The sequence below is a fragment of the Somniosus microcephalus genome, chromosome 6 (assembly GCF_052327205.1).
Source record: "Somniosus microcephalus isolate GS21.2 chromosome 6, FLI_Smic_1.0, whole genome shotgun sequence".
NCBI classification, from domain to species: domain Eukaryota; kingdom Metazoa; phylum Chordata; class Chondrichthyes; order Squaliformes; family Somniosidae; genus Somniosus; species Somniosus microcephalus.
In genome coordinates, this window is record NC_140992.1 from 191,126,113 (window position 1) to 191,147,444 (window position 21,332).

A 21,332-nucleotide genomic window follows, 5' to 3' on the forward strand; every position below is an offset into this window, starting at 1 on the left:
GTAATGGCAGACCAATTAAATACATATTTTGGTTCTGTCTTCACAAAGGAGGACACAAATAACCTGCCAGAAATGTCGGGGAATATAGGGTCTGATGAAAGGGAGGAACTGAAAGAAATCAGTATTTGTAGGGAAATGGTGGTAGGGAAATTGATGGGATTGAAGGCCGATAAATCCCCAGGGCCTGATAATCTACATCCTAGGGTACTTAAGGAAGTGGCCCTAGAAATAGTAGATGCATTGCTGGTCATCTTCCAACATTTGATGGAATCTGGAACAGTACCCATGGATTGGAGGGTAGCTAATGTTACCCCACTATTCAAAAAAGGTGGTAGAGAGAAAACGGGGAATTACAGACTGGTAAGCCTGACATCGGTAGTGGGGAAAATGCTAGAGTCCATTATAAAAGATGTAATAGCAGATCACTTGGAAAACAGTGACCGGATCGGACAAAGTCAACATGGATTTACAAAAGGTAAATCATGCTCGACTAATCTACTGGAATTTTTTGAGGATGTAACCAGTGGATGTGGTGTATTTGGACTTTCAGAAGGCTTTCGATAAGGTCCCACATAAGAGATTAGTGTGTAAAGTTAAGGCACATGGGATTGGGGGCAAGGTATTGACTTGGATAGAGAACTGGTTGGCGGATAGAGAACTGGTTGGCAGATAGAAAGCAAAGAGTTGGAATAAACGGGTCTTTTTCCGAGTGGCAGGCAGTGACTAGTGGGGTACCGCAGGGATCGGTCCTTGGACCCCAGCTATTCACAATATATATAAATGATCTAGACAAGGGAACTAGATGTAATATCTCCAAATTTGCAGATCACACAAAGCTGGGTGGACATGTGTGCTGTGAGGAGGATACCAAGAAACTCCAGGATGATTTGGACAGGTTGGGTGATTGGGCAGAAGCATGGCAGATGCAATATAACGTGGATAAATGTGAGGTTATCCACTTTGGTGTCAAAAACAGGAAGGCAGATTATTATCTGAATGGCAATAGATTGAGAGAAGGGGAAGTGCAACGAGACCTGGGTGTCCTTGTGCACCAGTTGCTGAAGGTAAGCATGCACGCGCAGCAGGTGGTTAAGAAGGCAAATGGTATGTTGGCCTTCATAGCAAGAGGGTTTGAGTACAGGAACAAGGATGTTTTGCTACAGTTGTACAGGGCCTTGGTGAGACCACATCTTGAGTATTGTGTGCAGTTTTGGTCACCTTATCTGAGGAAGGATATTCTTGCCATGGAAGGAGTTCAGCGAAGATTCACCAGGCTGATACCTGGGATGGCAGGAATGACGTATGAGGAGAGATTGGGTCGATTGGGCTTATACTCGCTGGAGTTTAGAAGAATGAGAGGGGATCTCATTGAAACTTACAAAACTCTGGCAGGACTGGACAGACTAGATGCAGGGAGGATGTTCCCGATGGTCGGGGAATCCAGAACCAGGGGTCACAGTCCAAGGATAAGGGGTAGGCCATTTAGGACAGAAATGAGGAGGAATTTCTTCACCCAGAGAGTGGTGAACCTGTGGAATTCTCTACCACAGAAGGCAGTGGAGGCAAATTCATTAAATATATTCAAGGAGTTGGATATATTTCTTAAGGCTAAAGGGATCAAGGGGTATGGGGAGAAAGCAGGTACCGGGTACTGAACTTGGATGATCAGCCATGATCGCATTGAATGGCAGAGCAGGCTCGAGGGGCCGAATGGCCTACTCCTGCTCCTATGTTTCACTTGCATTGGCGATGAAGAAGCTCCTCCACCGCCCCCCCGCCAGTACACTGAGACAGAGACAGCGTCACTGCTAACATGTTAGCGTACTGCAGGGTATACTCTGAAATATTTCACATGACACTGAATGGAAACAGCTGGTAAACGTAGTGCACGACTGCTTCGTGACTCAGTGTGTCAAGGAAGCCACAATTTGCTGTGCTCATCTTGACCTGCCATTTGTTAATAATTCAGACAGTATGCAGGACATTGAAGCTGTAGCTTGGAGGAGAGCAACTGCAGAATGATCACATTTAATATGATCTGTAATTCAGATATTCCACCTACGAAGCACTAGGTGTAAAAAAAAACTTTTCAAAAAGAGCTAAAATTCAAAAGAATTGAGAACACTTATGGAAATGGATTGAGAGAACTAATGGAAATAGATTGAAGGAGGTTCAACATTTCAGCAGAGGATAAGTGTAACACCTTTAAAGGAATAATGCTGAGCACAGGATGAATACATACATAGAAATTAGCAAGCTCAGACTAAAACAAATGTGACCCTAAAATGGATTAACAGGGGAAATAGAGGATAAATGACCGTACAAATTCTGCAGGTAGAAGGGATTCATTGGGATAAGAACATGCAGAAACTTTCTAGAAGGTGATCAGAAGGGCAAGAACGAGTGGGAAAACAAAAACGCATGTGGCAGAAGTAAAATAGTTACAAAAAAAATTTCAGTACTAAAATAGTAAGAAGGCAGTCAGAGAAGAGGCAAGAACCATAAAAGATGAATGCACCAGGGCTCAGTATTGGGATCACTACTGTTTCTAATTTACACCAATGACAGATTCAGAACGTCAATGCAAATCAGTCAAATTTTGATGGGAGATTAAATGTGAGTACACTAAATTTCAAGTGCTGCACATAGGAAGGACGTGTATACTTCACAAATGGTGCTGAAATAACCATGGATGAAGTCAAGAGAAACTTATGAACAAATAATTTTAAAAAAATTCCTGAGATGTGGGCATCGCTGGCTTGACCAGCATTTATTACCCATCCCCAATTGCCCTCGAGAAGGTGGTGGTGAGCCGCCTTCTTGAACCGCTGCAGTCCGTGTGGTGAAGGTACTCCCACAGTGCTGTTAGGGAGGGAGTTCAAGGATTTTGACCCATCTTCGTAGACTCGGTGCTCAAGGTGACCAGCCAATGCAGAGCAGTGATCAATAAAGTCATCAGAATGCTGAACTACACAGCCAAAAACAGTGGGATACAAGTCAGAGGAGGTCATGATCAAACTACAGTGTGCTCCAGTCACACCACATCTGTCCAGTCTGGTCAATGAGACACAAGGGAGACGTTCAGTCGCTGGAGGCTCATTGCTGGTGTCGGAGGTCTGAGTTATGAGGAAAGTCTAGAGAATCTTGGGCTCCTCCATCTAGAAAAAGAGGCATCCGAGTGATCATCTTGCAGCTGCATGAAAGATAGTTAAGGGAATGGGAAAAGATAAATCCGTGGCAGGAGGACAAGATCACGGGTTCAAACTAGTAAAAAGAATATAGGACTGATATCAGGAAATTCTCTCTTGCACAGGGTAATCAGTACACAGAATGGATTTCCAGAGAGGAGTAATGGAGGGAAGTGGCACCTCAGCAAATATTTCCCATACAAATTTTAAATTCACTAAATCCAAGTTATTTTCAGTATAATTTTCCCTTTCCATTTAAGACTCCAATCTTTCGATGTCTCTCCCTGCAGCAAACTGTTCTAGCCACACCCGTTTACACATCCCGTTCCCGGAGATCATTAGGCGATGAAGTATTCGTTACCTCATAGTCTTGGCGGCTGGAACAGTGCTGGCTTTCGGCCCTTCGTACCACAGCCCCCAGTTCCACCGAGCGCACTCTCTGGGCAAACTTGAGCGAGCAAATCGTCTCATTGACGTTCTTCTCCATCGGAGACACCTGCGGAGATCAGAGAAAGGCTGGATAAGAGCTTGTTCCAGCAGAAAACCCACGCACACATTTATTGACTCCCACAATGAGCCCATTCTTCCTTCTGGCTCCGGCCAGTCAATTAGAGCTTGGCTAAGTTGCTGGGACTCTCACCCGAGTCAGAAGATTGTGGGTTCAAGCCCCGCTGTAGAACTTCAATGCAATATAGGCCGACACTTTCGTGCAGCATGGAGTGCTGTGCTATAGGAAGAGTCATCCTTTGGGTGAGACATTAAACAGAGGCCCTGTTATGCCTTCCCTGGTGGTTCAGGCGAACATTAAAAAAAAAAATCCCACAACACTTTTTATAAGAACATAAGAAATAGGAGCAGGAATAGGCCACTTGGCCCCTCGAACCTGCTCCGCCATTCAATAAGATCATGGCTGATCTTGGGCTCAAAGCCACTTCCCTGCCCGCTCCCCATAACCTTTCACTCCCTTATCTTGCAAAAATCTGTCTATCTCCACCTTAAATGTATTTAATGACCCAGCCTCCACGGCTCTCTGGGGCAGGGAATTCCACAGATTTACGACCCTCAGAGAAGAAATTCCCCCTCATCTCAGTTTTAAAAAGGCGACCCTTTATTCTGAAACTATGCCCCAGAGTTCTAGATTTCCCCACGAGGGGAAACATCCTCTCTGCATCTACCTTGTCGAGCCCCCCTCGGTATCTTATATGTTTCAATAAAATCATCTCATTCTTCTAAATTCCAATGAGTATAGGCCCAGCTTGCTCAACCTTTCCTCCTAAGTCAAACCCCTCATCTCTGGAATTAACCTAGTGAATTGTCTCTGAACTGCCTCCAATGCAAGTATATCCTTCCTTAAATAAGGAGACCAAAACTGTACACAGTACTCCAAGTGTGGGCTCACCAATACCTTGTACAGTTGTAGCAGGACTTCCCTGCTTTTATATTCTCATCCCCTTGCAATAAAGGCCAACATTCCATTTGCCTTTTTGATTACTTGCTGTACCTGCATGCTAACTTTTTGTGTTTCATGCACAAGGACCCCCAGGTCCCTCTGAACTGTAGCATTTTGTAATCTCTCTCCATTTAAAAAATAATTTGCTTTTTATTTTTCCTGCCAAAGTGGATAACCTCGCACTTTCCCACATTATACTACATCTGCCAAATGTTTGCCCACTCACCTAGCCTGTCTATATCCCTTTGCAGATTCTTTGCATCCTCTGCACAACTTGGTTTCCCACCCATCTTTGTATCATCCGCAAACTTGGCTACATTACACTCGATCCCTTCATCCAAGTCATTAATGTAGATTGTAAATAGTTGAGGCCCCAGCACCGATCCCTGTGGCACCCCACTAGTTACCGTTTGCCAACTGGAAAATGACCCATTTATCCAGACTCTCTGCTTTCTGTTAGTTAGCCAATCCTCTATCCATGCTAATATATTACCCCCAACTCCGTGAGCTCTTATCTTATGCAGTAACCTTTTATGTGGCACCTTATCGAATGCCTTCTGGAAATCCAAATACACCACATCCACTGGTTCACCTGTATCCAACCTGCATTACATCCTCAAAGAATTCCAGCAAATTTGTTAAACATGATTTCCCTTTCATAAAACCATGCTGACTCTGCTTGACTGCATTATGATTTTCCAAATGCCCTGCTACTGCTTCCTTAATGAAGGACTCCAGCATTTTCCCAACGACAGATGTTAGGCTAACTGGTCTATAGTTTCCTGCTTTCTGTCTCCTTCCTTTCTTAAATAGGGGTGTTGTGGCGGAGCCACCAAAGGACTCAGAGCGGTTGTACATAATTCCTTTAATAGCAATGTAGTTACTGTCTGTGCCTGTACCTGTACAATGTCTAGTTACCTTTACAGCGCGGTTTCAACGTGATGATGTCATGCCGTTAGTCACGATTCCCCAATGGCGGGAAGAACGTGATGACGTCATGACGTCAGCCTTCAGACCAGGGGATCAGTCCTCGTGGAGCCTTCAAGGAGAGCAGACCTGTAGTTGATGTATTCCAGCAGTTTCTAGTTAAAACCGTTTTGTTCCATTGAAGTTCATTGTTTTAATTGTCTGAGTCGAACTCAGTCTTTTCGATAGGAACCTCCGTTCCTACAGTGTTACATTTGCGGTTTTCCAATCCACTGGGATCTCTCCAGAGTCCAGGGAATTTTGGTATATTGCAACCAATGCATCCACTATCTCTGCAGCCACTTCTTTTAAGACCCTGGGATGCAGGCCATTTGGTTCAGGGGACTTGTCATCTTTTAGTCCCATTATTTTACCAAGTACTATTTCCTTAGTGATAGTGATTGTCTTTAGTTACCCCCTTCCCTGTGGCCCCTTGATTATCCATTATTGGGCTTGAAGAAGTACAGGAAATTCACCTGGTGTCTTAGACAACATTCCTCTCTCAACAACACCAGTAAAATCAGAATTACTGGTCACTGTCTACCTGCTGATTCCAGGACATTGCCTACACAACGGTCGCTGCACAATATAATTCCACATGAAAGACCTCGAGATATATTTCGGACAGATAAGTTCTTGCTCTCCTGCTGTGACACCATCAACCCCGAGTGGAGAGCTCCGGCTCCGAATTCTGGGTTGACATCCAGCGGTGGGTGTGGGTAGCCTCCCCTCATTGTGTGGGTTGTGGGAGCCCATAAAACCCTACCCCCGTATAGGACTGACCACCCTATTGGCTGATCTAAAGATGGTTACGGCCACGGAAGGAGTGTTCACATCATGCCCTGTCAGCCTGCGAATCTATGCCATTTATGTAATGCTATGAATCCTTCCACTACTTCGCACTCTTCCCCTTGCAGAACGGTGTAAAGATACAAAAACAACCATCAACTGCAATAGTAGCCAATCGTCTACCAGCAGAACTGCTGGTTGCCTTAAAATTAAATTGCACGAGTTCAGCTCGTATTCCTTCCATGTTTATCTAATTCTGACAACAATTAGCACACCAGAGAGAGCTGTCTCGTACTCTTCTTTCTATTTGCACGGCTCCCATCTCCCCTTCACCCCCCACAACCACCAAAATGCATCAAAGCCGCAAGTGCCAGCATCTTCTCCCCCCGTTTCCGCTGGTATCAGATGCCCAGGGACACCTCTCCCCAGTTGGAACTTCAGTCAGTTCGTGCCCTGGAAACATGTTGATAGTGAGGAGCAAGGAATCTCACCTGGACCATCATGAGGGTTTTGCTGTCCCCACTGAGGGAGTCTTGCAGTAGGTAGGTCAGTTTGGAATTGCGGAAAGGAATATATGGCTGCTTGGAGCGCAGTGCACAGATGACATCACCAAGGGCCAACAGGGACTTGTTAATATTCTGGGCTTCTCTCAGCCGGGGCCCCTCTGCACCAGACTTACCAACACGCTCAGACCCAGCCAAGTCCACCAGGTTTAATTTACCTGAAAGGAAGCAAAGCAGTGAGTTTTAAGACAATGAAAAACCTCAAGAGTCACATCTCCAAACAGGAAGAGGGAATCAATTAGTGGCCCAGTGATTAGGTGCTCAATTCTAACTGTTAGACAATACCCTCATTCTCAGATACTCAGTTCTAACTCCGTTAGACTCTACCCTCATTCTCAGACTCCCAGTTCTGCTATTCCCATTACATCCCACCCCAACTATAAAACTCTGCCTTTCTTCCTAATACCATATTAAGGCAGAGACCAGAAGGACCACAGTTGCCTGTCCATTTCCTCCACCTCATACACTAACCGAGATATTCCTCTTAGAGATGATCTGATTGAGGTTTATAAGATAATGAAAAGAATAGATTCTGTTCCAATTGACAGTTTGATCCAATTAAATAGGTTAGAGTGGACCAGTGGTCACAATTTTAAATTTTATAAGGCCAGATCTAGGTTAGATGTCAGGAGGTGATTCTTTTCCCAGAGAACAGTCGACCTTTGGAACAGACTGCCAGCTCATGTGGTGGACACAAATTCGCTGAATTTCTTCAAGAGAGCTGGAACTGTTTATGGCTGGGGCAGAGATAACCTCACACAGAAGGTAGGTACTGCAGGGAATCATCAGGGCCAGCGTGATCTCCTGGACTAGTTTCAACCACCAGCGCACTGTGGCTGCAGTGTGTACCATCTACAAGATGCACTGCAGCAACTCGCCAAAGCTCCTTCAACAGCACCTTCCAAACCCGCGACCATAACCACTTAGAAGGACAAGGGCAGCAGACGTATGGGAACATCACCACCTACAAGTTCCCCTCCAAGCCACACACCATCCTGACTTGGACCTGTATTGCCGTTCCTTCACTGTCGCTGGGCCAAAATCCTGGAACTCCCTTCCTAACAGCATTGTGGGTGTACCTACACCATATGGACTGCAGCGGTTCAAGGTGGCAGCTCACCACCATCTTCTCAAGGGCAATTAGGGATGGGCACTAAATGCAGGCCTAGCCAGCCAGCGACGCCCACATCCCATCAATGAATTAAAAAAAAAAAACTGGCAAGATGTTTCAGAGAGGAATTTCCCCGATTTCCGCCACTCCCCACCCCCCACCCCCCAAAATTGGACTGGGTTTTTTAAAAATGTTTTTTAGCCTCTCCCAGGGGATCACATGGTTTCAAGTGGGGCGGGGTGTATATCTTGAGTATCACAATTAGGTGGGCCAGGCTCGTCATTGTTTGTAACCCTTCCCACAATTCTCTGTCCATTTTAATGGGTGGAAAATCATGGGCAACTTGTGCCTGAATTTGTGATGGGCACTCTTGGTGGACGAGGAACACCAGGCACTGCAGGAAAATCTGTCCCAGACACGTTGCAAATGGAGCAGCCCCAACCCTACCATAGCATTTCTCTCAACTCCATACCCAATTCATTCAAAAATTAGATAGATGTCCATCATAAAATACTATTTTGGGACACAATACATGAGTAATTTGAGACATGATGTGGTTAAGTGCAGCAAGCTTGGGAGGAACAGGTGCTTTGGGCCAATAGTTCCCAAAGCTCTCCACCACTGCGGTTTTTCCTCACCTCATGTCTTGGTCTGTTTTACACTAATTGATAGAGATAGATTGTTGTGATTAGTCATCGATGACAACGAGTATTTATATAGCGCCTTTAACGTAGTAAAACGTCCCAAGGCGCTTCACAGGAGTATTAGAAGACAAAAAATTTGACACCGAGCCACATAAGGAGAAATTAGGGCAGGTGACCAAAAGCTTGGTCAAAGAGGTAGGTTTTAAGGAGCGTCTTAAAGGAGGAAAGAGAGGTAGCGAGGCAGAGAGGTTTAGGCAGGGAATTCCAGAGCTTAGGGCCTAGGCAACAGAAGGCAGCGCCACCAATGGTTGAGCGATTATAATCAGGGATCCTCAAGAGGGCAGAATTAAAGGAGCGCAGATATCTCGGGGGTTGGGGGGGGGGGGGGGGTTGTGGGGCTGAAAGAGATTACAGAGATAGGGAGGGACAAAACCATGGAGGGATTTGAAAACAAGGATGAGAATTTTGAAATCAAGATGTTGCTTAACCAGGAGCCAATATCATTGTATCATATGACTACCAGGATGGTAGAAGGGAAACCAGATGGAGCTTGGTCTTTTTATCGTCTAGCAATTCCTGTTTTTAATTGCTCCCATTTTATAAATTAAAGTTACTTTAAAAATGAACAAATCAAAACAGAAAATGCTGGAAATACTCAGCAGGTCAGGCAGCATCTGTAGAGAGAGAGAGAAACAGAGATAATGTTTCAGGTCGATGACCCTGCATCAGAACTGGCAAAGGGTCATCGACCTAAAACATTGGCTCGGTTTCTCTCTCTACAGATGCTGCCTGACCTACTGAGTGTTTCCAGCATTTTCTGTTTTTATTTCAGATTTCCAGCATCCGCAGTATTTTGCTTTTGTGTTAAAACATAGAAGATAGGAGCAGGAGCAGGCCATTCGGCCCCTTGAGCCTGCTCCGCCATTCAATGCGATCATGGCTGATCATCCAAACTCAGTACCCGGTCCCTGCTTTCTCCCCATACCCCTTGATCCCTTTAGCCTTAAGAAATATATCCAACTCCTTCTTGAATATATTTAACGTATTGGCCTCTACTGCCTTCTGTGGTAGAGAATTCCACATGTTCACCACTCTCTGGGTGAAGAAATTCCTCCTCATTTCTGTCCTAAATGGCCTACCCCTTATCCTTAGACCGTGACTCCTGGTTCTGGATTCCCCGATCATCGGGAACATCCTTCCTGCATCTAGTCTGTCCAGTCCTGTCAGAATTTTAAGTTTCAATGAGATCCCCTCTCATTCTTCTAAACTCCAGCGAGTACAAGCCCAATCGACCCAATCTCTCCTCATACGTCATTCCTGCCATCCCAGGTATCAGCCTGGCGAATCTTCGCTGAACTCCTTCCATGGCAAGAACATCCTTCCTCAGATAAGGCGACCAAAACTGCACACAATACTCAAGGTGTGGTCTCACCAAGGCCCTGTACAACTGCAGCAAGACATCCTTGTACCTGTACTCAAACCCTCTCGCTACGAAAGCCAACATGCCATTTGCCTTCTTAACCGCCTGCTGCGCCTGCATGCTTACCTTCAGCGACTGGTGCACAAGGACACCCAGGTCTCGTTGCACTTCCCCTTCTCCCAATCTATTGCCATTCAGATAATAATCTGCCTTCCGGTGTTTGCCACCAAAAGTGGATAACCTCACATTTATCCACGTTATATTGCATCTGCCATGCTTTTGCCCAATCACCCAACCTGTCCAAATCATCCTGGAGTTTCTCAGCATCCTCCTCACAGCACACACGCCCACCCAGCTTTGTGTCGTCTGCAAATTTGGAGATATTACATCTAGTTCCCTTGTCTAGATCATTAATATATATTGTGAATAGCTGGGGCCCAAGGACCGATCCCTGCGGTACCCCACTAGTCACTGCTTGCCACTTGGAAAAAAAAAACGTTTATTCCAGCTCTTTGCTTTCTGTCTGCCAACCAGTTCTCTATCAAAGTCAATACCTTGCCCCCAATCCCATGTGCCTTAACTTTACACGCTAATCTCTTATGCGGGACCTTATCAAAAGCCTTCTGAAAGTCCAAATACACCACATCTACTGGTTCTCCCTTATCTATTTTACCAGTTACATCCTCAAAAAATTCCAGTAGATTAGTCAAGCACGATTTACCTTTTGTAAATCCATGTTGGCTTTGTCCAATCCTGTCACTGTTTTCCAAGTGCTCTGCTATTACATCTTTTATAATGGACTCTAGCATTTTCCCCACTACCGATGTCAGGCTTACCGATCTGTAATTCCCCATTTTCTCTCTACCACCTTTTTTGAATAGTGGGGTAACATTAGCTACCCTCCAATCCATGGGTACTGTTCCAGAGTCCATCGAATGCTGGAAGATGATCAGCAAAGCATCAACTATTTCTAGGGCCACTTCCTTAAGTACCTTAGGATGTAGATTATCAGGCCCTGGGGATTTATCGGCCTTCAATCCCATCAATTTCCCTAACACCATTTCCCTACAAATACTGATTTCTTTCAGTTCCTCCCTTTCATCAGACCCTATGTTCCCTGACATCTCTGGGAGGTTATTTGTGTCCTCCTTTGTGAAGACAGAACCAAAATATGTATTTAATTGGTCTGCCATTTTTTTGTTCCCCATTATAAATTCCCCTGATTCTGACTGCAAGGGACCTACGCTTGACTTCACCAATCTTTTTCTCTTCACATATCTATAAAAGCTTTTACAGTCAGTTTTTATGTTCCCTGAAAGCTTACTCTCATATTCTATTTTCCCTTTCTTAATTAATCCCTTTGTCCTCCTTTGTTGAATCCTAAACTGCTCCCAATCCTCAGGTTTACTGCTTTTTCTGGCCAATTTATACGTCCTCTCCTTGGATCTTATGCTATCCCCAATTTCCCTTGTTAACCACGGTTGAGTCACCTTTTTTGTTTTATTTTTCTGCCAAACTGGGATGAACAAATTCTGTAGTTCATCCATGCGATCTTTGAATGTTTGCCATTGCCTATCCACCGTCAACCCTTTGAGTGACATTCCCCAATCAATCCTACCCAACAAAACTTGATGGACAGAAATCTGAGAAACACGGTCTGGAGCTCTGACCGTTTAAAATCTATGGACAACGTTAAACCTTTCTTTTAATGAAGTAGGCAGATCAAAGCTACTAATGTACAAAGTACTCGCGCACACCGACACCTGCAGCCTTGGCGTAGTCACCTCTCTTTGCAACGCCCAGATCCTACCTGTTGTCCGGACTCCCGAGGTGAGGTTTATCCCAGTAACGGAGACTATAAGCAGAGCGTGAGACCGGGAGCTGCGCTCGTTCACATTTGTGAAATCTGTCGCCCGATTCACACGGCCAAGTTCGAACACCTGGAACAGAAACGGCAGAGCTCAAATCATGTCCATCTCGCAAAGATCTTGATTTCTCTAGAAGTCGGACTTCAGGAGGTACAATTATTATGAGCATGTTCGTTGCTTTACTGTCTAATTTCAAAGAAAGGAATCCAGTTTTTAACATCCAAACCATAACACAATTAAGCTCCTCACATGATGTAATAGATAGCTCCAGGCTGAAACAGACAACAACACGAGCACAACAATAGCAGATTTAACACAGACCTAAGACACAGCCAAGGTCGCTATTCAGTGACTTGACCATATACAGTAAACTCTCGTTTAAGCAGCACCTAATTATCCGGAATTCTCTAATAACCGGCAAAATTGATACTCAGAAAACACCTCAATAACCGGAAATGTTGCCGAGTCCGAGTCTCCCGCAGTGGCCAAGTTAGTCAGTGGGGGTAGTTCTCCAAACAGTATACAGTCATTTATAAGTTTAGTTTTAGTGTTAAGTAATTAAAGAGTTATGGATTACCCTCAACTGGCAGTACTGTACCTAATCAAGCATCTTCTACCATCCATTTAAATGGAACATTCTGTAGGTGAGTACCCAAATTATACTGTACATTTCTTGATTTTTTATTTTGGTTTGTTAAAAATAGCCTCGGTAGATATACCTCTCCATTATCCGGAATTCTTAATCAACCGGCACCATCCCGGTCCCATCGGTGCCGGATACGTAAGAGTTTACTGTAATCTAGGCTGACACTCCAGCGCAGTACTAAGGGAGTGCTGCACTGTTGTGGGTACAGTCTTTCAAATGAAACATTAAACTGAGGCCCCATCTGCCCTCTCAAGTGGACTTAAAAGATCCCATTGTGGGAGTCGCTGGAAATAAACAGACTGCGAGACTTTCACAGCAGCAAAGAAAAACGCGCGTTAGCTTTATTAACTCTCCGCATGGACTGAGGGACTCGGCCTCGTCGCAGGGCTATAACGTCATCACACAATCGACGACTCTTAAAGGGACCCGGCCCGGATAACCCAACCAAGTTCCGTACATAACCTGGAGTGATAACAACATTGGTTATACATAGTGAATTGTGTTACTGTCCCTATGTGGTCTCCGCCACATACGTCCCCCCAGAATTCACTAGAACTGGCAATGTCAGTCGTTGAGGGGCCCGGATCACATGGCTCCTCAAGTCCGGGGGGGGGGGGGGGGGGGGGGGTGGTCGCAGGAGGGTCCCCGGGCGCTCGGTGGTGGACTGAGGGTGCAGAAGCCGGAGGTCGGCCCCGCCGCGGGGGCTGAGCCAACCCAACGGGTTGGTCCAGATCCAGGTGGGCCGGCTTAAGACGGTTCACGGAAATATAGTCCGGCTTAACGCCAACATCCACCACAAAGGCCTTGTCCCCGGCTTCCAGGACGCGGAATGGTCAGTCGTAGGGTGGGTGAAGAGGTCCCCAGTGGGCGTCGTGGCGGACGAAAACGTACTCCGCCGCATGAAGGTCGGGCGGAACGTGGGACTGAGGGAGACCGTGCTGCAACGTAGGCACCGGCGTGAAAACCTTGGCATTGTCCAGGAGGGCGGACCGCTGACGGGCTGCTGACCAAAGGTCCGTGGCGTTGGGGACGAAATCCCCGGGAACCCGCAGCGGCTGCCCGTAGACGAGCTCGGCGGACGAGGACTGGAGGTCCTCCTTGGGGGCGGTCCAGAGTCCTAGCATGACCCACGGGAGTCTGTCGATCCAACCGTCAGCCCGGAGCGCAGCCTTCATGGAGCGATGAAACCGTTCGCACAGCCAGTTAGCCTGAGGATGATATGCGGTGGAGTCTCAACCCGAGGCCACGGGCGACAGCGTTCCAGAGCTCCGACGTGAACCGGGGCCCCCGGTCGGAGGAGACGTCAGATGGGGCGCCGAACCAGGCGACCCAAGTGTTGATGAACGCCCGAGCCACATCGGCAGACGTTGACGACAGCGGGACAGCTTCCGGCCATCGGGTAGTTCTGGCGACCATCGTGAGGAGGTGGGTGAACCTGCAGGAGGGCGGCAGGGGCCCCACCAGGTCCACGTTAACATGGTCGAACCGCCTCTCTGGCACCGCGAAAGGTGCCAATGGGGCCTTAGTATGGCAATGCACTTTCGAGCGCTGGCATACCACGCAGGTATTGGCCCAGTTGCGAACGTCCTTCTCGAGCCCATGCCAGACGAACTTAGCCGCCACCAGCTTCTGTGATGGCTTCCTGCCCGGGTGGGAAAGGCTATGGACGGCGTCGAAAACCTGCCGTCTCCACCAGTCGGGCACGACGGGGCGTGGCTGCCCAGCGGAGACGTCGCACAGGAACGTGGTGCCGGCATCGTCAAACGCGACGTCCGCTAACTGAAGGCCCGTAACAGCCGTCCTCCTGTAGGCCTGGACGTCCGGGTCGGAGGCCTGGTCGGCCGCCATGCGGGTGTAGTCGATGCCGAGGTGTATGGCGCTGGCGACGGCCCGGGAGAGACAGTCGGCGACAGGGTTGTTTTTCCCAGCCACATGCTGAATGTCCGTCGTGAACTCGGAGACGAAGGGAAGCTGGCGCTGCCGACGGGCCGACCACCGCTCGGAAACTTTGGCCATGGCGAAGGTCAACGGCTTGTGGTCCACGAACGCCGTGAACGGGCGGGCCTCCAGCAGGAAACGGAAGTGTCAGACGGTGAGGTAGAGGCCGAGAAGCTCGCGATCGAAGGTGCTGTACTTCCGCTCGTTGGGGCGGAGCTGCCGGCTGAAGAAGGCGAGCGGCTGCCAGGTGCTGTTGACCCACTATTCGTGGACGGCGCCGACAGCATAATCCGAAGCGTCAGTGGTGAGAGCGATCGGCGCATCGGGCAACGGATGCGCCAGCATGGTCTCGTTAGCCAGGGCCCTTTTCGTGTCCGTGAAAGAATTGGCCATCTCCTCGGACCAGTCGACGGCGAGCTTGGCGGGCTTGCCTTTGAGGGCCTCGTAAAGGGGCCGCATAAGCTGGGCTGCCCGGGGAACGAAGCGATGATAAAAGTTCACCATGCCCAAAAACTCCTACAGGGCCCTCATGGCGAGGGGTCGCGGAAAATCCTTCACGGCCTCCACTTTAGACGGCAGTGGCACCGCCCCGTCCTTCATGATGCGGTGCCCGAGAAAGTCGATTGAGGACAGCCCGAACTGGCACTTGGCCGGATTGACGATTAGGCCGTGCTGGCTGAGACGTTCGAAGAAAGTCCGCAGGTGGGACACATGCTCCATCCTGGAGGCGCTGGCAATGAGAATGTCGTCCAGGTAGACGAACAGGAATGGCAGGTCCTGTAACACGGTGTCCATTAGGCGTTGGAAAGCCTGAGCGGCGTTTTTGAGACCGAATGGCATGCGGAGGAATTCGAACAGCCCGAACGGGGTGATCACCGCGGTTTTCGGGACGTCCTGTGGCCGAACGGGGACCTGGTGGTAACCCCGAACGAGGTCCACTTTAGAGAAAACAACTTTCCCGGCCAGGCGGGCGGAAAAGTCCTGGATGTGTGGAATCGGTTAGCTGTCGGGGGTCGTAGCGTCATTGAGGCGCCGGTAATCACTGCACGGGCACCAACCGCCGCCTGGTCTCGGTGCAATGTGGAGGGGCGAGGCCCATGGACTGTTCGACCGGCGAATGATGCCGAGGCACTCCATCGTGTCGAACTCGGCTTGAACGATGGTGAGTTTCCCTGGGTCGAGGCGCTGAGCGTGGGCGTAGACAAGCGGACCGGTGGTCGGGATGTGGTGTTCTACCAAGAGCTTGGTGGCGGCGGACGAGAAAGTAGGCTTTGTGAGGTCCGGGAACCCGGCGAGGAGGTGGGAAAACTCATCGGAAGCCGAGAGTGCGCTGGACAACTTCGTCGTGCCGGAACCACTGAGCGAACACGGGAGCAAACTGAAAGTCTCAGCGTTGACGAGACGTCGGTTCTTGACGTCCACCAAAAGGCCATTGGCACAGAGGAAGTCAGCGCCGAGAAGGGGGGTGGACACTTTCGCTGTAACAAAGTCCCAAGCGAAACGCTGCCCGCCAAAACACAGCGCCACGCTCAGTTTCCCGAAAGTACAGATGGAACTGCTGTTGGCGGCTTAGAGGGCGGGGCCGTGGTTCCCCCCCTGTATGTCTACGGTTGACTCGGGCAGGACGCTCACCTGGGCACCCGTGTCGCAGAGGAAACAACGTCCAGAGTCAGTGTCCGTAATGAATAACAGACTACCTGAACGGCCGACAGCCATGGCAGCTAATGAGTGGGCCTTCGCGTTTCCCGACGCGGTAAAGCTGCACGGGGGCCGGCACTTCTTAGCGTTGGGGCCGAACTGTGCGTGGTAGAAGCACATGCTTGGGGGCTGCCGCCGTTGGGCTGAGGCGGTGGGGGCAGGGCCCCGCATGGCCGCGCAGTACTGTTGCCCGGCGGAGAAAAATTTGTCAGCCTCCTTGGCCAGGGCGCGGAAATCACTAATATGAGAGTTGGCTAAAGGTGACCGTACCTGCCCTGGCAGCTGCTGTAGGAACAGTTCTCTGAAGAGGAAGCACGGCTTGTGCTTGCCCAGGAGGGTTAACATGTGGTCCATCAGTTATGAGGGCTTGGAGTCGCCAAGCCCGGGTAGAGAGAGAAGCTGGTGTGCGCGCTCGGGTTCAGTTACTCCAAAAGTCTCTAGGGGCGTTCTCAGCGTCGCAAATTTGTGGTGTTCCGGGGGGTCCTTGAGCAGGCTCACGACTCTGGCCGCAGTGGAGCTGCCGAGAGCAGAGACGACAGTAATAATACTTCGTGTCATCCGCGGTGATGTCCCGGAGTGCAAACTGAGCCTCAGCCTGGGCGAACCAAGCGGCAGCCTGCCGTTCCCAAAACTCCGGGAATTTGAGAGAACCGGCGTTCATTGCCATCTTGGATAAAGTCTTTGGAAATGTCCAAAAGAGAAACAGGGTCACCAATGTAGGAGTCGCTGGAAATAAACAGACTGCGAGACTTTCATAGCAGCAAAGAAAAACGCGTGTTAGCTTTATTAACTCTCCGCCTGGACTGAGGGACTCGGCCTCGTCGCAGGGCTATAACATCATCACACAATCGACGACTCTTAAAGGGACCCGGCCCGATAACCCAACCAAGTTCTGTACCTAACGTGGAGCGACAACAACATTGGCTATACATAGTGAATTGTGTTACTGTCCCTATGTGGTCTCCGCCACACCATAGCATTATTTTGAAGAACAGAGGAGTTCTCCCCAGTGTCCTGGCCAATACAGTTATCCATCAAACAACATCACTAAAAACATTATCTGGTCATTATCACATTGCTGTTTGAGAGAGCTTGCTGTGGGCAAATTGGCTGCCATGTTTCCTACATTACAACAGTGGCTACAATTCAAAGTACTTCATTGGCTGTAAAGCACTTTTGGAACATCCTGGAGTTTGTGAAAGGCGCTATATAAATGCAAGTCTTTCTTTGCTTTCTTTCAGGGCCTTGTGTGGAAGGTGCTTTTCCTGGGAAATGGCACAGGTTGCAGAGGCCAGCATTCTTTGGCAGTAGCAGAAATACAACCCACAAAGACTGACCATGTCAAGATAAATGTCCCACCCTCATGCCCCCATTCTAATCTCTCACTGCGAGCCCGCTCAGCCCCTCTTCCTACAGATCACGAGAACAAATAAGAGGAAAAACAACCCTCTTACCTTATTGATGTCGTCCACGCTCTGTACCCTGATCTGAATCAGGCCCGGAACATACAGCTGGCCACTGCCATCAGGGCTCAGCTTTATCTCCAGTTTCTCACTGGGGTCCTTGGCCAATAGGTTCCTGCAAAGTAAACAAGAAGTTGGTTCTTGTTGCCTCAACAACAGGTTCAATGTCAATGTCATCTGTGCCCATCCACCGACTCCCTCACCACCAGACGTACAACCACAAGAAGGATAAGACAACAACAACAGCCACAGAGCAGCAGCAAGCGCCAGACAGCAGGCGGACTGTGGGTACGTGGAATTCTGTGCTCAGAAAAGTGGATTTTTACAATAGAATTTTTTAGAAATGTTTTTGTAAGAATCTAACACTTTATTTGGGAATAAAGAGACTGGGGAAGAAGGGGGCATTTTAGGAAGGGGAGGGGCCTTGGTGAGACCACACCTGGAGTACTGTGTGCAGTTTTGGTCTCCTTACCCAAGAAAGGATATACTTGCCATAGAGGGAGTGCAGCGAAGGTTCACCAGACTGATTCCTGGGATGGCAGGACTGTCGTACGAGGAGAGATTGGGTCGATTAGGCCTGTATTCACTAGAGTTTAGAAGAATGAGAGGGGATCTCATTGAAACGTATAAAATTCTGACAGGGCTAGACAGACTAGATGCAGGGAGGATGTTACCCCTGGCTGAGGGGGGTCACAGTCTCAGGATACGGGGTAGGACATTTAGAACTGAGAGGAGGAGAAATTTCTTCACTCAGAAGGTGTTGAACCTGTGGAATTCTCTACCACCGAAGGCTGTGGAGGCCAAGTCACTGAATATATTTAAGAAGGAAATAGATAGATTTCTAGACACAAAAGGCATCAAGGGGTATGGGGAGAGAGTGGAAATATGGTATTGAGATAGAGGATCAGCCATGATCATATTGAATGGTGGAGCAGGCTCGAAGGGCCGAATGGCCGACTCCTGCTCCTATTTTTCTATGTTTCTATGGGTGGAGGCATTAATCAAAGCTCTGTGACTGTAACCTGCGCTGCCAAGTAAGGGAGGGTGAAGAGTCCCATGAAAAGCCTACCATCAAATACCCAATCAGCCCGCTCTGGCTCGGGCATCTACAACTTACACCGAGATCCAGGAGGTTCCATCGCAAAGGCTTCAGCAAGTTAGACACACTGCTCAAGAAGTAATTTGGTTCAGGTTATATTCTGGAAGGCATCCATTTCATTTTCTTTTCACAAAACTATATTTAATTGATCATATTGATTTTATCTGCTCCACTCCTTTGTGCTGAAATTCAACTGTGATTATTTTCATAACAAGAAAACCAAACCCACTTCTAGTTTTCTGTTCTTTCCATTGAGAAATTGTGAAAAAATACTATTTCCTTCCAATTGTTGCACTAGATCAGTCGGGTGAAGCTGTGAGAATCACTGTCTTTGGTGAATATAATAGATTTTCTTATTCCAGCACATATGCCTGTATTGTCAAAGGTGATCAAACAGAACACTGAAATTTTTGCCCATAACAACATCTCTCTGCCAACTTTAGCACCATAGGAAGCTTTGCATCTCATGCTGTACCTGCAGGAGAGTGTTTGATGAGGCAGTGGAGAGGGAGCTTTACTCTACATCTAACCTAGATGGTACCTGGGCTCATTTAAAAAAAAAAAAAAAAAAATGGGTAATGTTGTTGGCTCCCCAACCATTGCTTTCGAGAATTGTGGACATTTGGTCATTAGCTTGCTCTGTCGATTTCAGAAGGTAATGACCACATCTCCAATGACACTGACCCGAGTGGCCAGCCAACCAGATCCGCACTGAAGCGGATTGCGTTACCAGGGGAAACAGTTGGTTATGTACAACAAATTTGCCAACGAGCAACAGAATTAGAGAAGCAGCAAGGGAATCGGTCACAATCGATCCTCGTCAGTCTCACGATCAGCCCATGCTAGCAACAGTGAAAGCCCCAGAATGATCCGTTCCCGTATTTATCACCTTCAGCTATCGACAGTGAAGAAGTTAGCTGAAATACGAAGATCAAGGTCAACACAGCTGCAGGAGAGGGACACCCAGAGGGTGGAAGCAGAAAGAATGAGGGGAGATGAAGAGTAGACGTTGAGAAACTTTCAGCTGGGGCTGGTTGAAGAGGTGGAACCAGCTCCAGGGAAAGTTAAACTGTTCGGATTGGGATTCCCTCAGAGCAGTGGGGCAAAAGCACAATCAGTAATGCTCAGAAGCCAGAGAGACCAGGAAGGTCCCACCAGGCTCGAGGCCTTCTCTGTGTGGTGTCAGCTGATCTTAGTCAAGGCAGTAATGGGGGGTGCTACAGCTGTGCTGGTGTATCTGGGGCTTGGTGGAGGAGACATAGAAGCCAAGGTTCCTGCTCCTTATGGCTATCCAACTAACCTTTATTGGAAAGTGGATGTTTGTATACACAACACTGGACTGGACTTCAGGATGAATGAATCTCTCGCACCAACTAACTCAGGATTCCACATGAAGAAAGGCCATCAATCGCCTGTTGGGAGAAAAGGGGGAAGGGGGACGAATTTATCTTCAGTCCCACAGATCTTGCTGCGGTTCCAAAAAAAAAATGCCATGCCAGCATCACTAGGCGTGTACCCCCATTTTTAGTGTGATGGAGTTACATCACTCGAGATCTCCTCTGCATCACCTGCGTTGTGAACTTTCAAACAATGGGGAAAGATGTAACGAGGACAACCAAGGGGTTCCGTGACCCAAGTTTCCAGTCACTGCGGAGAGCAAGCTCCTCTAAATAATGAGTGAAGGAAATGGGGGCTAAAGTAGACCTCCCAAAGACAGCAAGTACATGGAGGATGCACCCGAACCACTTGGAAAATCTGAATTAAATAGGCCCACAGTTTTTACAGTTAGCTCTATAGCCATGCCAAAGCATTGTACCAATCACCACCCATGCACCTTCCATCAGAGTGCAAGTATTAGTAACCTCATAGTTAGATCCTCAATCTTCTGGGAGTCAGACCCCAGCAGGTCTCTATAAAAAGAGAAAATACTATTAGCAGCCACATCCATAGATTATCCCTGTACTTTAACGCGGCATCACGTGGAAAGCAGTCCCCATTGCTCGGTAGTCGCTGAAACAGCCACGGTCCAACTGGTGTCAACGTGCACGTACCTGAGCGTTTCATTGTAGATCTCGGCCATGCTGACGGTGATGGTCAGGTCCCAGTCTGCTGACCGTTCCGCCACTTCACCAAACAGGAGCCGGAGAGCCCGTTGGTTAATCCCAGGGTCTTCGGGCGAACCCTAGAGGAATGAAGATTTCTCAGCAATGTTTACACGCCTGTGCGGACTTGGCCAAGAAAAAAAAATAGCAGCTTTCTACTCCCCGCAGATTGTGTGGAATTTACAGGAGAGAAGGAGCAAGTACAGAAAGAATCCAACCGCATGATCAAATAGTAAACCTAGATTTTATACAGTACCTTACATGTTATGAAACATGGACAGTGTTGAGCAGGATAACATTAGACATCCTGCAGCAAACAAGACTGCTATTCGGGGCTCTCTCAGATTAGTTCAGTGCTCCTACTACTTGAAGAACAGAGGTAGGTGA

At 48.1% G+C, this 21,332-nt stretch overlaps 1 protein-coding gene across 1 annotated transcript in view; it reads right to left on the minus strand.

The window, feature by feature from the left end:
* The window catches only part of LOC147116283 (kinesin-like protein KIFC3), a 67,907-nt gene that overhangs the window by 20,898 nt on the left and 25,677 nt on the right, over nt 1-21,332 (minus strand). The window contains exons 10-15 of the mRNA XM_085991077.1: nt 20,895-21,025; nt 20,706-20,753; nt 17,736-17,859; nt 11,942-12,071; nt 6,885-7,114; nt 3,550-3,684 (exon numbers count right to left, since the gene is read on the minus strand). Of these exons, the coding sequence (XP_085847203.1) occupies nt 3,550-3,684; nt 6,885-7,114; nt 11,942-12,071; nt 17,736-17,859; nt 20,706-20,753; nt 20,895-21,025 (798 nt within the window). The remainder of the gene's footprint in view (nt 1-3,549; nt 3,685-6,884; nt 7,115-11,941; nt 12,072-17,735; nt 17,860-20,705; nt 20,754-20,894; nt 21,026-21,332) is intronic.